A 12719-nucleotide genomic window follows, 5' to 3' on the forward strand; every position below is an offset into this window, starting at 1 on the left:
GAACAATCTCATCCTTTTGGAAAAAAAGTGCACCAGATTATGACCTGATTATGAGACAATGGAAAGGGTGCGCGCAAGGCAAGGCCACGCAATTGGCCTTCAGTTCTGGGACTCAGAAGTTTAAATTTCTGCCTGCATTTAATTTTTCACCATCAATATTTTTTTACTCAGTAATGTGAGGGGGTTCAAATGTAGTGAAGTAAAACTACTTGGGTCAAAATGTACTCAAGTAAAAGTAAAAATTACATAATTCAACTACTCAGAAAATTACAAATTACTCATAAAAAGTATTCAATTACAGTAATGTGAGTAAATGTAATTTATGTTACTTTCCACCCTTGTGTTATAAATAAAATTGAATTGAATTGTTTTGTAACGTGAACTTGATCTTTACCTTCATCTAGATGCGTAGAGAGAGGGGGAATGTGGATCTCCTCCGCACATCGCACTGTTCACTGTAGCTTCAATCTATTTATCATCATCATCATCATAATCTATCTATCCATAAATTCTGTTCTCTTAAATTGGTTAAATCTAAAAGAAGTACATCAAGTAAACATCAAATGATAATACATAAATATAGAATTAACCAAAGAAATTGAAAAATAGTCATTTATTACAACAAAATATAACATACATAGAAATTGTTATTAACAATAATTCAGATAATTGAATCATAAGATTTGATGAAATGCTAAATTACATATTGATATAAAATAACGTACATGCACACATACTAATAAACATAAAATAAAGCTTGAATAATTAAATAGATAAATAAATAAATCAACACGCACTAATTCTGTAACACTTCGTAATAACACATACAAACATACAAATCTAAGCTTATCAATGACAAATAATTAATTCAAATAAATAGATAAATAAATACATAAAAATAAATACATAGACAGTCAGTATTTGAGTTTGCACAGCTTTTTTGCATACATTTTTTGTTATTTTGGAATTTTTTTATTTTGTTTTAAAATAGTCCTTTTGTTCTTTTTAATTGGTCATCATTTAACGTTTCAGTGTGCCAGTAGTCTCCTCAGGTTGGAAGCGATAATATCCATCCGCACGAGGTGGGAACGCACTAGTCCCCTGATTTGCTCCCAAGAATCAGCGCTGTAGTTCTGCAAAAACAAAATTATAATAATTAATATGTGTGTATGTTGAGTATCTTCATTTTCCTTTTCATTTGCCATTCCTATCAAAAACTACTCATTAAAACTACGAGTGAATAAATAATGACATGAGGCAACGTGGGAAAACAGGAGACCAACAGGATGCTAATGTATCATGGCTCTTTGATAATGAGATTCCATCGCTTCACTGCAAACACTAAACCACAATATAATAACACTTACCGCTTTTTTCAGAATCTTCTTTAACTTTCTGAAGTGTTTTCTAAGTGTCGTCTTGATGGATCGTTGTTGTTTTGTCTGTGGGTAGGTTGCGGCCTGTTGTGAGAGAGCCGTTTAATGTTACTGAAAAGCAGGCGACTTTGTGCACTATAAAGTTGTGCCTATACACCAGATGTAATATCAGTCTAATTTACACGGGAGTAACAGCCCGGCTCGTGTTTGATCTTGTATATATGGTACATCAACGGTACTTCTGGTCTGACTACGAGACATGATACACTGATGAAGAGCTCGCAGTATTTACAGTATCTACAGTATATATATATGTGGAGTGGCAAAGACTGTGGTTTACATTTGACAGTGTAATATTTCTATTCAATACTTACACAGCTTTTAAGCTCTTTCAGCTGGCGGGTATTGAGGATGTTTAGGAAATTATCCACTGCTCGGTTGTCCCAATTGACAGCGTCTAGATCGGCATTGAAGAGTTCGGTGATATGCACTGTGACTTCAGCCAGAAACCTCACCTGGTCTTCAGCCTGTAGCAGAATACATTGTGTTGATTGTGTGAGAACATCAAAAGTTACAAGAGCTTCTCCAAATATGTTTCAACTTTAACATTATTGTAATTGTGGAAAACCATTCAGACTGTGCTTGATTTGTTAAAATTGCTGATTACCTGGGCCATCGTAATTGTTCCATATAATGTAAACGGAAATGGTTTATAAGATCGAGAAAGCTCTCCCCCCTAAAAAAGAGATATTAAAAACATTGTAACATGGGAATATTCAATATTCATGTATTAGTTCTCAACTCATCCAACTTTAAGATTTTTTTAACCTAGATTCCACTTTTACGTTTTATGTTATGAGGTGCATCAGGTATAATTGCAACTTTCTGGTCAGACTTTGGCACTGCAGTAACGACATTTGCCCTCTCCGTGTTAATAGACTAAGTTCTAGTCACAAAGCAACCTGAACTCATGAATAGCTTTAGTAAAGCCAAGTTTGCCAGACACATTGTAAATATTCCTAAATGCAATATCATACGCAATACAGGCGCTATCTCTTATTAAAAGAACTCTAAAGTTACCAATCATTTAACATAACATTTACATTTCACATATTTGAAGTTACAAGGCTCAATGCAGTAGTCTCACCATTTTCTTCAGCTGTGACAGACTCTCTTCGTTTTTCATTTCGTACTGTCTGCTCTTGATCCATTTGCAGGCGGCGCACTGGCGCTGCACGCTGTAAAATACAAGAAAAAGGCAAATCCACACGTGTTTGGTGTTCATCTTGGCGTTCATGCTTTCGCCGTTCTTGACTGAATATTTTTTGTGGAAACATGTTGCCGTATCCTAGATTTATTCACGAGACTAGAAAGGGAAAACGACGTTTGAAATTCCCGGTTCGCTTGAGTATTAATTGCTTTCGCTTTTCGCTTTCCGGTCTGTGTATACTGGCTACACCATCGATAAAGACAATCGATGTCTCTCTGTCCTTTTTGGGAGGATAAAAATGACAAACATATCCAAAAAGAGTACAACCTCTTTATAAAACAATTTAAATCACATACATTTTCTTTCTTGTCAGTGGACGTGTACGCTTAAACATTACGACTTAATGTAACATAAGCATTACGACTCAGAAAGAACGAATATGACAGAACGAACAAAGACAGGCTAATACGAAGATAAATTAATAACTGAATACAAATTTTATTTAATCTTACCTATTTAATAAAGGTAAACAGGTGCCGTGCGCGGTGACCGTGCAGCCAGTCTTCCCAACCTATTACAATCAGAAAGCGGAATGAAGCTAAGTGCTAGCTCCCCAGGCTGGGAATTCCCTGACGTAAATCACTGACGTAACTGACACCGTGTTGCGTCAGCTGCTCTCTGTGTGTTTGGCGGCAGGGCCAATTCTGTGACAGTCGAGCTTTGTGACAGCAGAGGGCGCTATTTCGCCCTTTCTGTTCACAGGCACGGGCGCTTTACGGATACCACGTAAAGCCTGCTTTATACCTCCGGACACGGACGAATTTCGTCCGTCCGTACCAAACGTAGCCTCCGTAGGGGGCCACTATACCTCTTTCCGGTTCCAACGTTGTTATGATGTTTTAAAATACATCCTCTAGAGGGCAGGATAGTCAAATTTCCGTAGCAGAATGTAGCCTCTAACCAACTCGCAAAGTTTCTCTTCTAACTCGAGCGCCATTTTTTAAAGGCCAGTACTCTTCTTCATTGATTTTCCCGAATTGGTGTACTTCCGATGCTTCTGACTCTCTACTGCCCCCTGATTTCCGGTTTATATTGCTCCGTTGCTACGGATTCGTAAGCGCTCTGGCAACGGACCCACTGACGGATGAAACGACCTCCGGAACCGGACGAAAGGGTCCGTATCCGTAATTACCGTGGGGTGTGAATGGGCCTTAAGTCGATGAGCTTTCTTTTCTCCTTTTGCTACTGTCCGCGAAACAAAAGATGTGAGATACGTGTATTTACAAGTGTTTGTGTGCTCAGTGGTGGATGGTGCTCAGTCACTAGGGTCTGTCCTCTCTCCCCTTCCTGCACCCCATTCAGTGGATCCCGGTAAAGAGTACGCTGTCGTATGTTAATTACATTTAACTATTACAATAAATTACTATCTGCCACCCACAAAGCAAGCCAGGGGCGGACTGGCATACATTGCTACTGGGGATTTCCCCGGTGGGCCGATGGGTTAGTGGTAGTGATGTTCGATACCAGCGATTTCCTTTCCGATCCGATACTGAGTAAAACTCAGGCTGGTATCGGTGATACCGATCCGATACCGATACCTTGTGCAACTACACTTAATGTGTCTCGTAAATCTAAAAAAAGTAGTGTATTTCAAGTCATAGCATCATAAAAAAATATATAAGATATAAGAGTTATTTATTTATTTTAAATAAAGTATATTGAGGTAGCAGCCTCATTTACAATATAACAGAACTAATTCAACAGAAAAAACAGAGAACCCTCACACAAATTGTTTTCAAACATGCAAAAAAATAAATAAGTAAAATAATAAAACATTTAAAATAAATTAGTGTTTAATTATATAGAACTCCTGAAATATTGCATTAACATGAACATACTGAATATCTAAATAACACTTAATTTACAGGTTTTTGTTGAGGAACAATATCATATTTACTGTTTTCCCCTTTAGTCTGTTCCGTTTTTTACTCAGAACCTCTCCTGCCTTTGAAAAGACTCTCTCTGCTGGGACAGAAGTGGCAGTAATTCCCATGTATCTCACTGCTAGTTTGCTCAAGGCTGGGAAGGTTGGTTCATGTTCTTTCCACCAAACCAGTGCATCACTATCCCGGGGAATCACTTTCTCTTCTGAGTACCGACGTATTTCAATGAGTACATCACTGGCAGCTGACCTGTGATGTTGTCCTGACAAAACCTGCATGTCAAAATCAGTCCATATGCCTCCTTTTGATACAGCTGAACCTGAGGGGGCAGGACTCTGGTTAGGCTCTGAAGTAGAAGGCCCTGAAGTGGAAGTATATGGGGAAGAGCTAACAGTAGCTGTTGAGCTTGGGGCTAGAGTGGGAGCTGCCTGTCTTGTCTGATACACTTCCTGCATTTCTGAGAGGAGACGTTTTTTCATGACTTCCACATTGTCCTTGTCTCGAAATCCAAGATGTTTAAATCTAACATCCAGAAATGTACTGGCAGCTAGACAGTAAATGCTCTCAATACCCCTGAATCTGCGCTGGCATTGCTGTGCCAGTTGTGCAGCAAGTGAGCTACCTTGACACTCACAGGCTGCTACAGCCCTGTGAATGAGTGATACAAGTGGAATAACTTTGGAGACTGAAACATACTTATCAGCCGAAACTTCCCGTGTCACTTCCTCAAATGGTCTTAATGCATCAACTGTTTGCTTGATGAGGGATAGTTCTCCCTGATTTAAGCACAGTGCATTCCTCCCTAAAAGGCATAGGGTAGTGGTCACAGCTTCATTTTGTTCACATATCCTCTCCAGCATGTAAAACACTGAATTCCAGCGGGTATCTACTGACTGGATTAGCTTGTGCTCTGCCACTTTCAACTGTTGTTGAATACTCCTGAGCTTTTGTGTGGCCTGTGTGCTGTGGTGAAAAAAGGACACGATCGCACTGCATTTCTCCAGCACTTTCACCACTTCTGGGACAGTTTTTATACTGTCCTTTACAACTAAATTTAGTGTATGTGCAAAACATGGATGATGCCTCCATCCAGCCTTGTGCACTGCAGCAACCATATTTGCACCATTGTCTGTCACAACTGCAACAACCTTGTCAGTTATGCCCCATTCATCTGTGATTCGTTTAAGTGTTAAACAGATATTATCTGCTGTATGCTGCCCTTTGAAAGTGTGGGTTTCCAAAACAAATCCCCTCATTTGCCAGTTTTCAATGAGATGGCATGTTACAGTTAAATATGCCTCTGTGGACACTGAAGTCCACATATCAGTGGTCAGTACAACACTAGAAGCATTTTGCAAAGACGCCCTTACTTTGCCTTTGCATTCATCGAACATATTAACAAGATGAGTCTCTGTCAGTTTTTTTCTTCCTGGGAGATTATATTTAGGGGAAAGATATTTAGGGTCTCACAAATGCTTGGAAACCTTGGTCTTCCACTATGGACAGAGGCTGGAGATCCTTCACAATCATCTGTCCCAAGCATCTTGTGAGTGTTGCTGCTCTTGGGGAATCATCTTCAAACAATATAAAATCACAGGGCAAAACAAATTAAATACTTGCTGTTTTATAATACTGTGTAACTGAAATTGAAATTGGCAGTAAAATATTTAGTTAAATAAATAAACGCCACAATAATTGCAGAAGGTTGACAAAACCTACATTTTTATATGTTCATTTAACAGCAAATTAGCCTGACTGTACATAATAATAGATACATTTTATGAAATGTTCACTGAAAGTTCACCATGGCTGTTTTATCACAATTACTATAACTTAGTGACACCTTGTATATGTAATCTACTTTAAATAATTTATAGTTATCAATTATAAATACTTATCAATTCGTTAGCAAACCTTTCCTGAATAAATAATCGGTGATGCACGTATTTTTTACTCTAAGCTAAACTTATGCAGCTTTTTGTTGAATCGTATTAATTTCGTTATTTACTTCATAACTATATTTATGGTATTGATTTGAACAACTCTTAACAGTAACAGCGCTTAGTGCTGCTTAAGGCTTCACATTTTCTCCCTCTGTACCTGGATAGTGTCTGCCTGCGGCACCGAAGCCGAAGGACTCCGCTAGAGATGTCTGTCTTGCCCTAGCATTAGCAGCATCTGACACAGTGCTCTCCTCTTCTGTCCGCCTAAGCGTGAAAGCCTCATATTGGGCCTTGTGGTTTACCCTAAGGTGTTTTACAAGGTTTGTTGTATTGCCACAACTCCTTATAGATTTTTTACACAAATCACAAACAGCATCTTTGCTGTTTGTGGGGCTGAAATAGCTCCACACATGACTTCTCTTGCGTTCCGCCATAGTACAGCGCCCTAGTAGACTGAGTGAGCGTCTGTGTGTGTGAGCGTGCCGCAGTACTTACGCATTATGCACTGACCCAGGCGGAAGAAAAAGTAGTTCCCACCAACCGCATATCATTTAGACAAGATCTCAATATTTTAGTTACTTCCACAGTGTTCCTGTTAGTGCTTTGTATTACCTCAAATGACTGAAGTATCAAAAGTATCGATATTTTGATTTGAAAATCGATTTTAGAACATAAAGACCTGGTATCGATGGAATCGATATTTCAGTATCGATCCGCGCATCACTAGTTAGTGGGCCGCTGGCCGCCGGTGGTTTAACTCAGCCCGTGGAGGAGCCACTGCCACACACTGCGGCCCCGGCCCGTAGTCACGCTGCTGTTTAACGGTGTTATTACCTCTCCCGCTCCAGTCAGACTAACCTGCTCAGCGCGGCCGCGGACTGGGCCTGTAAACACATGAACGAGTTGGACCGCGGCCGCGGACTGGGCCAGCTGATGCGGGCTGACGGTATGCACCGGATCAGAAAAAAACCAACTTGTCCCAGAAACTCCGGGCCGTACTACGAAAACATACAGCAGTTTAAATTGTAGATAACATGTTATTTTAAACGTACTGCTGTCGCCTCTGCAACGTCTAAGGCACCATCTACAAATGACCTTAACACGGTTAACACGGACGCAAGTGGCGGTCTTAAAGGCACTGTTTTTTTTAAGCTATTGAAATTCTTAGATTACCACTAACCACCAGAAATAGGTAAGAGGAAGAAATACCCACGTTAGAGTTGTAGGTTGTTCTTTAGGATGCACTTTGCGTAAAACAACTTGTTTGGTGGTCTTATGATGGACTATTTAAAAGCCACTATGTGTAATATATATATATATATATATATATATATATATATATATATATATAGTGGGCCAGTCTGTCAGGAACTCCACTTTTTCTCCCCAGTCCGCCCCTGGTTTGGACTGTGATATAATTGTCTCAACCCGTTTCGCTGCTGTATGTCGGTACACACCAGATACACACTAAATAGCTACCTAACTAGCTAAGTGTCTGTTTTTGTGTGCGCCATCTGCGCTTTATATGTCAATTAAGGAGGACGGCTGCAGTCTCATTGCTGAGTTGTTTGTTGCCGTTTCTACGTGCTTTCAGCCAGCCTCTCCTTGCGTTCCATGTTTCCTCGTTGTACTTAATGTGTTTGCTGTTTTCTCTGTCATTTTCCGAGTTCGCTCACCTCTTCGCCACTTCTGGCCATTCTCAAGTTTTCCAGCCCTATTATTTCTCTATCCAGTTTTGTTTGTTATTTTGAGAAGGGTTTTTCGTTTGCTCCCCATTGTGGTTTGAGAGCCAGCTACTTCTCCTGGCGTCTTCAGTTCGTTTCTTTTGTTTTGGTTTCCTCGCGTTGAGTTTTCCGCTATCTTTTTGGTTTCTCTTTCTGTTTCGAGTTTTCCTCCGTTCTTCCCTTTCACGGAGGTTTTTTCTTTTGGCGCTTTTCCCGCATTCCTTTTGGCGGAGGTTTCAGTTCACTGTTTTATTTTGTGATTGGCATTTGGGTCTTCCCTGTTCAACATTACATGCATTGTGTGCGGGTTCGCATTGCAACGTGTAACAAAAGAGTTTTTGTTTTTACCCTGTCACCAGGGACAGTATTTTTAAACTAAAGAAGTACATCAAGTAAACATCAAATGATAATACATAAATATAGAATTAACCAAAGAAATAGAAAAATAGTCATTTATTACAACAAAATATAACATACATAGAAATTGTTATTAACAATAATTCAGATAATTGAATCATAAGATTTGATGAAATGCTAAATTACATATTGATATAAAATAACGTACATGCACACATACTAATAAACATAAAATAAAGCTTGAATAATTAAATAGATAAATTAATAAATAAATCAACACGCACTAATTCTGTAACACTTCGTAATAACACATACAAACATACAAATCTAAGCTTATCAATGACAAATAATTAATTCAAATAAATAGATAAATAAATACATAAAAATAAATACATAGACAGTCAGTATTTGAGTTTGCACAGCTTTTTTGCATACATATTTTGTTATTTTGGAATTTTTTTATTTTGTTTTAAAATAGTCCTTTTGTTCTTTTTAATTGGTCATCATTTAACGTTTCAGTGTGCCAGTAGTCTCCTCAGGTTGGAAGCGATAATATCCATCCGCACGAGGTGGGAACGCACTAGTCCCCTGATTTGCTCCCAAGAATCAGCGCTGTAGTTCTGCAAAAACAAATTATAATAATTAATATGTGTGTATGTTGAGTATCTTCATTTTCCTTTTCATTTGCCATTCCTATCAAAAACTACTCATTAAAACTACGAGTGAATAAATAATGACATGAGGCAACGTGGGAAAACAGGAGACCAACAGGATGCTAATGTATCATGGCTCTTTGATAATGAGATTCCATCGCTTCACTGCAAACACTAAACCACAATATAATAACACTTACCGCTTTTTTCAGAATCTTCTTTAACTTTCTGAAGTGTTTTCTAAGTGTCGTCTTGATGGATCGTTGTTGTTTTGTCTGTGGGTAGGTTGCGGCCTGTTGTGAGAGAGCCGTTTAATGTTACTGAAAAGCAGGCGACTTTGTGCACTATAAAGTTGTGCCTATACACCAGATGTAATATCAGTCTAATTTACACGGGAGTAACAGCCCGGCTCGTGTTTGATCTTGTATATATGGTACATTAACGGTACTTCTGGTCTGACTACGAGACATGATACACTGATGATGAGCTCGCAGTATTTACAGTATCTACAGTATATATATGTGGAGTGGCAAAGACTGTGGTTTACATTTGACAGTGTAATATTTCTATTCAACACTTACACAGCTTTTAAGCTCTTTCAGCTGGCGGGTATTGAGGATGTTTAGGAAATTATCCACTGCTCGGTTGTCCCAATTGACAGCGTCTAAATCGGCATGGAAGAGTTCGGCGATCTGCACTGTGACTTCAGCCAGAAACCTCACCTGGTCTTCAGCCTGTAGCAGAATACATTGTGTTGATTGTGTGAGAACATCAAAAGTTACAAGAGCTTCTCCAAATATGTTTCAACTTTAACATTATTGTAATTGTGGAAAACCATTCAGACTGTGCTTGATTTGTTAAAATTGTTGATTACCTGGGCCATCGTAATTGTTCCATATAATGTAAACGGAAATGGTTTATAAGATCGAGAAAGCTCTCCCCCCTAAAAAAGAGATATTAAAAACATTGTAACATGGGAATATTCAATATTCATGTAGTAGTTTTCAACTCATCCAACTTTAAGATTTTTTTAACCTAGATTCCACTTTTACGTTTTATGTTATGACCCAGCAGGCATTTCAACGTTGAATCGACGTTGAATCGACGTCGAATTTGATGGTTGAATCAACGTTGGATTATGTGTCGATTTTGAAAGGTGATTCAACGTTGATAAGCCAACGTCGTTTCAACGTCATACATTCAACCTTGAATAAACCATAAAATTCACGTTCATGATGTTCAAAATTGCATGGGAGAGAGGACAAAAACAACTGTAGGCATATGCCACAATGAAAAAAGAACAATTTTATTTATTTTTTTATTCTCTCTGTAAAATTAATCTCGGAGAACCACCACACAACCTCAGTCACGGCGTCTGGGAATCGAACCCACGACCCTCCGGTCTCAAGACCAGTTCCCTAACCGCCAGGCCACGACTGCCCTGCCCTAAACCTGTTGATTTGTCATTGCGAAGTTTTGTTTCTGCCTCAAAACATTTCAAACTGTTTCATTGCTTGATGTTGTCTTCCTGGTTAATACCTGCCTGTTTTTGACGACGTTTTTGGACGAATTAATAAATAAATAAAAATTATATTATTATTATTATTACTACTACTACTACTAATAATAATTAATACCTCTTTCATAACCCTCAGCCAATGCCAAAGAGATGTTTGTACTTTTTTTATTGTATGTGTTTTTTGAACTTGAAATGGTAATACAAAGGCATGTTGAAGATATTACGTTGATTCACCGTTAATAGTTCAACGTTTGCGCAACCATTTAATATTCAACGTTGATTCACCGTTAATAGTTCAACGTTTGCGCAACCATTTAACATTAAACGTTGATTCAACGTTGTTTCAACGTTGAAACAACAACGGACAGTATTTCAACTATATTTCAACCACATTTCAACGTTGAAGGTCGGTCGTGTGCCAGCTGGGGAGGTGCATCCAGAGCTGGAGTGGCTAATCGGGAGATTCGGGAGGATTCCCGATGGGCCGACTCAAGTCAATCTCTAGTTTGGACCGATTAGGAGGGAAAAAAAATTTGGGCCGGATTTTGACATGAATTTCCCGGGCTGAAAAGTGGCCCACTCCGGCCCTGGGTGCATCAGGTATAACTGCAACTTTCTGGTCAGATTTTGGCACTGCAGTAAAGACATTTGCCCTCTCCCTGTTAATAAACTAAGTTCTAGTCACAAAGCAACCTGAACTCATGAATAGCTTTAGTAAAGCCAAGTTTGCCAGACACATTGTAAGTATTCCTAAATGCAATATCATACGCAATACAGGCGCTATCTCTTATTAAAAGAACTCTAAAGTTACCAGTCATTTAACATAACATTTACATTTCACATATTTGAAGTTACAAGGCACAATGCAGTAGTCTCACCATTTCCTTCAGCTGTGACAGACTCTCTTCGTTTTTCATTTCGTACTGTCCGCTCTTGATCCATTTGCAGGCGGCGCACTGGCGCTGCACGCTGTAAAATACAAGAAAAAGGCAAATCCACACGTGTTTGGTGTTCATCTTGGCGTTCATGCTTTCGCCGTTCTTGGCTGAATATTCTTTGCGGAGACATGTTGCCGTATCCTATATGTAATCCCGAGACTAGAAAGTGATCCCGAGACTAGAAAGGGAAAGCGATGTTTGAAATTCCCGGTTCGGAGTATTAATTGCTTTCGCTTTTCGGTCTGTGGATACTCGTTACACCATCGATAAAGACAATCGATGTCTCTCTGTCCTTTTTGGGAGGATAACAATGACAAACATATCCAAAAAGAGGACAACCTTTTTATAAAACAATTTAAATCACATACATTTTCTTTCTTGTCAGTGGACGTGTACGCTTAAACATTACGACTTAATGTAACATAAGCATTACGACTCAGAAAGAACGAATATGACAGAACGAACAAAGACAGGCTAATACGAAGATAAATTAATAACTGAATACAAATTTTATTTAATCTTACCTATTTTATAAAGGTAAACAGGTGCCGTGCGCGGGGATTGTGCAGCCAGTCTTCCCAATCAGAAAGTGAAATGAAAGTGCTAGAGGCTCCCCACGCTGGGAATTCCCTGACGTAAATCACTGACGTAACTGACACCGTGTTGCGTCAGCTGCTCTCTGCGTGTTTGGCGGCAGGGCCAATTCTGTGACAGCAGAGGGCGCTATTTCGCCCTTTCTGTTCACAGGCACGGGCGCTTTACGGATACCACGTAAGCCGATGCGCTTTCTTTTCTCCTTTTGCTACTGTCCGCGAAACAAAAGATGTGAGATACGTGTATTTACATGTGTTTGTGTGCCCAGTGGTGGATGGTGTTCTGTCACTAGGGTCTGTCCTCTCTCCCCTTCCTGCACCCCATTCAGTCCCCCAGGGGGCTGTGGATCCCGGTAGAGAGTACGCTGTCGTATGTTAATTACATTTAACTATTACAATAAATTACTATCTGCCACCCACAAAGCAAGCGAATGTTATATTTAAAACTTGCTCCATTCTCTCT

The 12719-nt window shown here is 39.3% G+C and overlaps 1 protein-coding gene across 1 annotated transcript; it reads right to left on the reverse strand.

Annotated features, from left to right (window-relative positions):
- Positions 1–777: 777 nt before the first annotated feature.
- On the reverse strand, positions 778–12093 carry LOC143516377 (uncharacterized). Its single transcript, XM_077007928.1, has 10 exons — positions 11604–12093; positions 10081–10149; positions 9788–9940; positions 9407–9499; positions 9078–9173; positions 2524–2724; positions 2044–2112; positions 1751–1903; positions 1368–1460; positions 778–1133 (listed from the first exon to the last, which is right to left on the reverse strand). Exons 1-10 carry the CDS (start codon positions 11751–11753, stop codon positions 1029–1031), a joined length of 1182 nt encoding a protein of 393 aa, XP_076864043.1. The 5' UTR covers positions 11754–12093; the 3' UTR covers positions 778–1028.
- Positions 12094–12719: the final 626 nt, after the last annotated feature.

The sequence above is a fragment of the Brachyhypopomus gauderio genome, chromosome 6, assembly GCF_052324685.1.
Source record: "Brachyhypopomus gauderio isolate BG-103 chromosome 6, BGAUD_0.2, whole genome shotgun sequence".
Lineage (NCBI taxonomy): Eukaryota > Metazoa > Chordata > Actinopteri > Gymnotiformes > Hypopomidae > Brachyhypopomus > Brachyhypopomus gauderio.

Coding starts and splice junctions, on each gene's coding strand:
- LOC143516377 (XM_077007928.1), bottom strand. CDS start 11,753: ATGAACGCCAAGATGAACACCAAACACGTGTGGATTTGCCTTTTTCTT. Junction 10,150..11,603: donor TGTCACAGCTGAAGGAAATG/GTGAGACTACTG, acceptor TCTCTTTTTTAG/GGGGGAGAGCTTTCTCGATC. Junction 9,500..9,787: donor TGAAAGAGCTTAAAAGCTGT/GTAAGTGTTGAA, acceptor CTCTCACAACAG/GCCGCAACCTACCCACAGAC.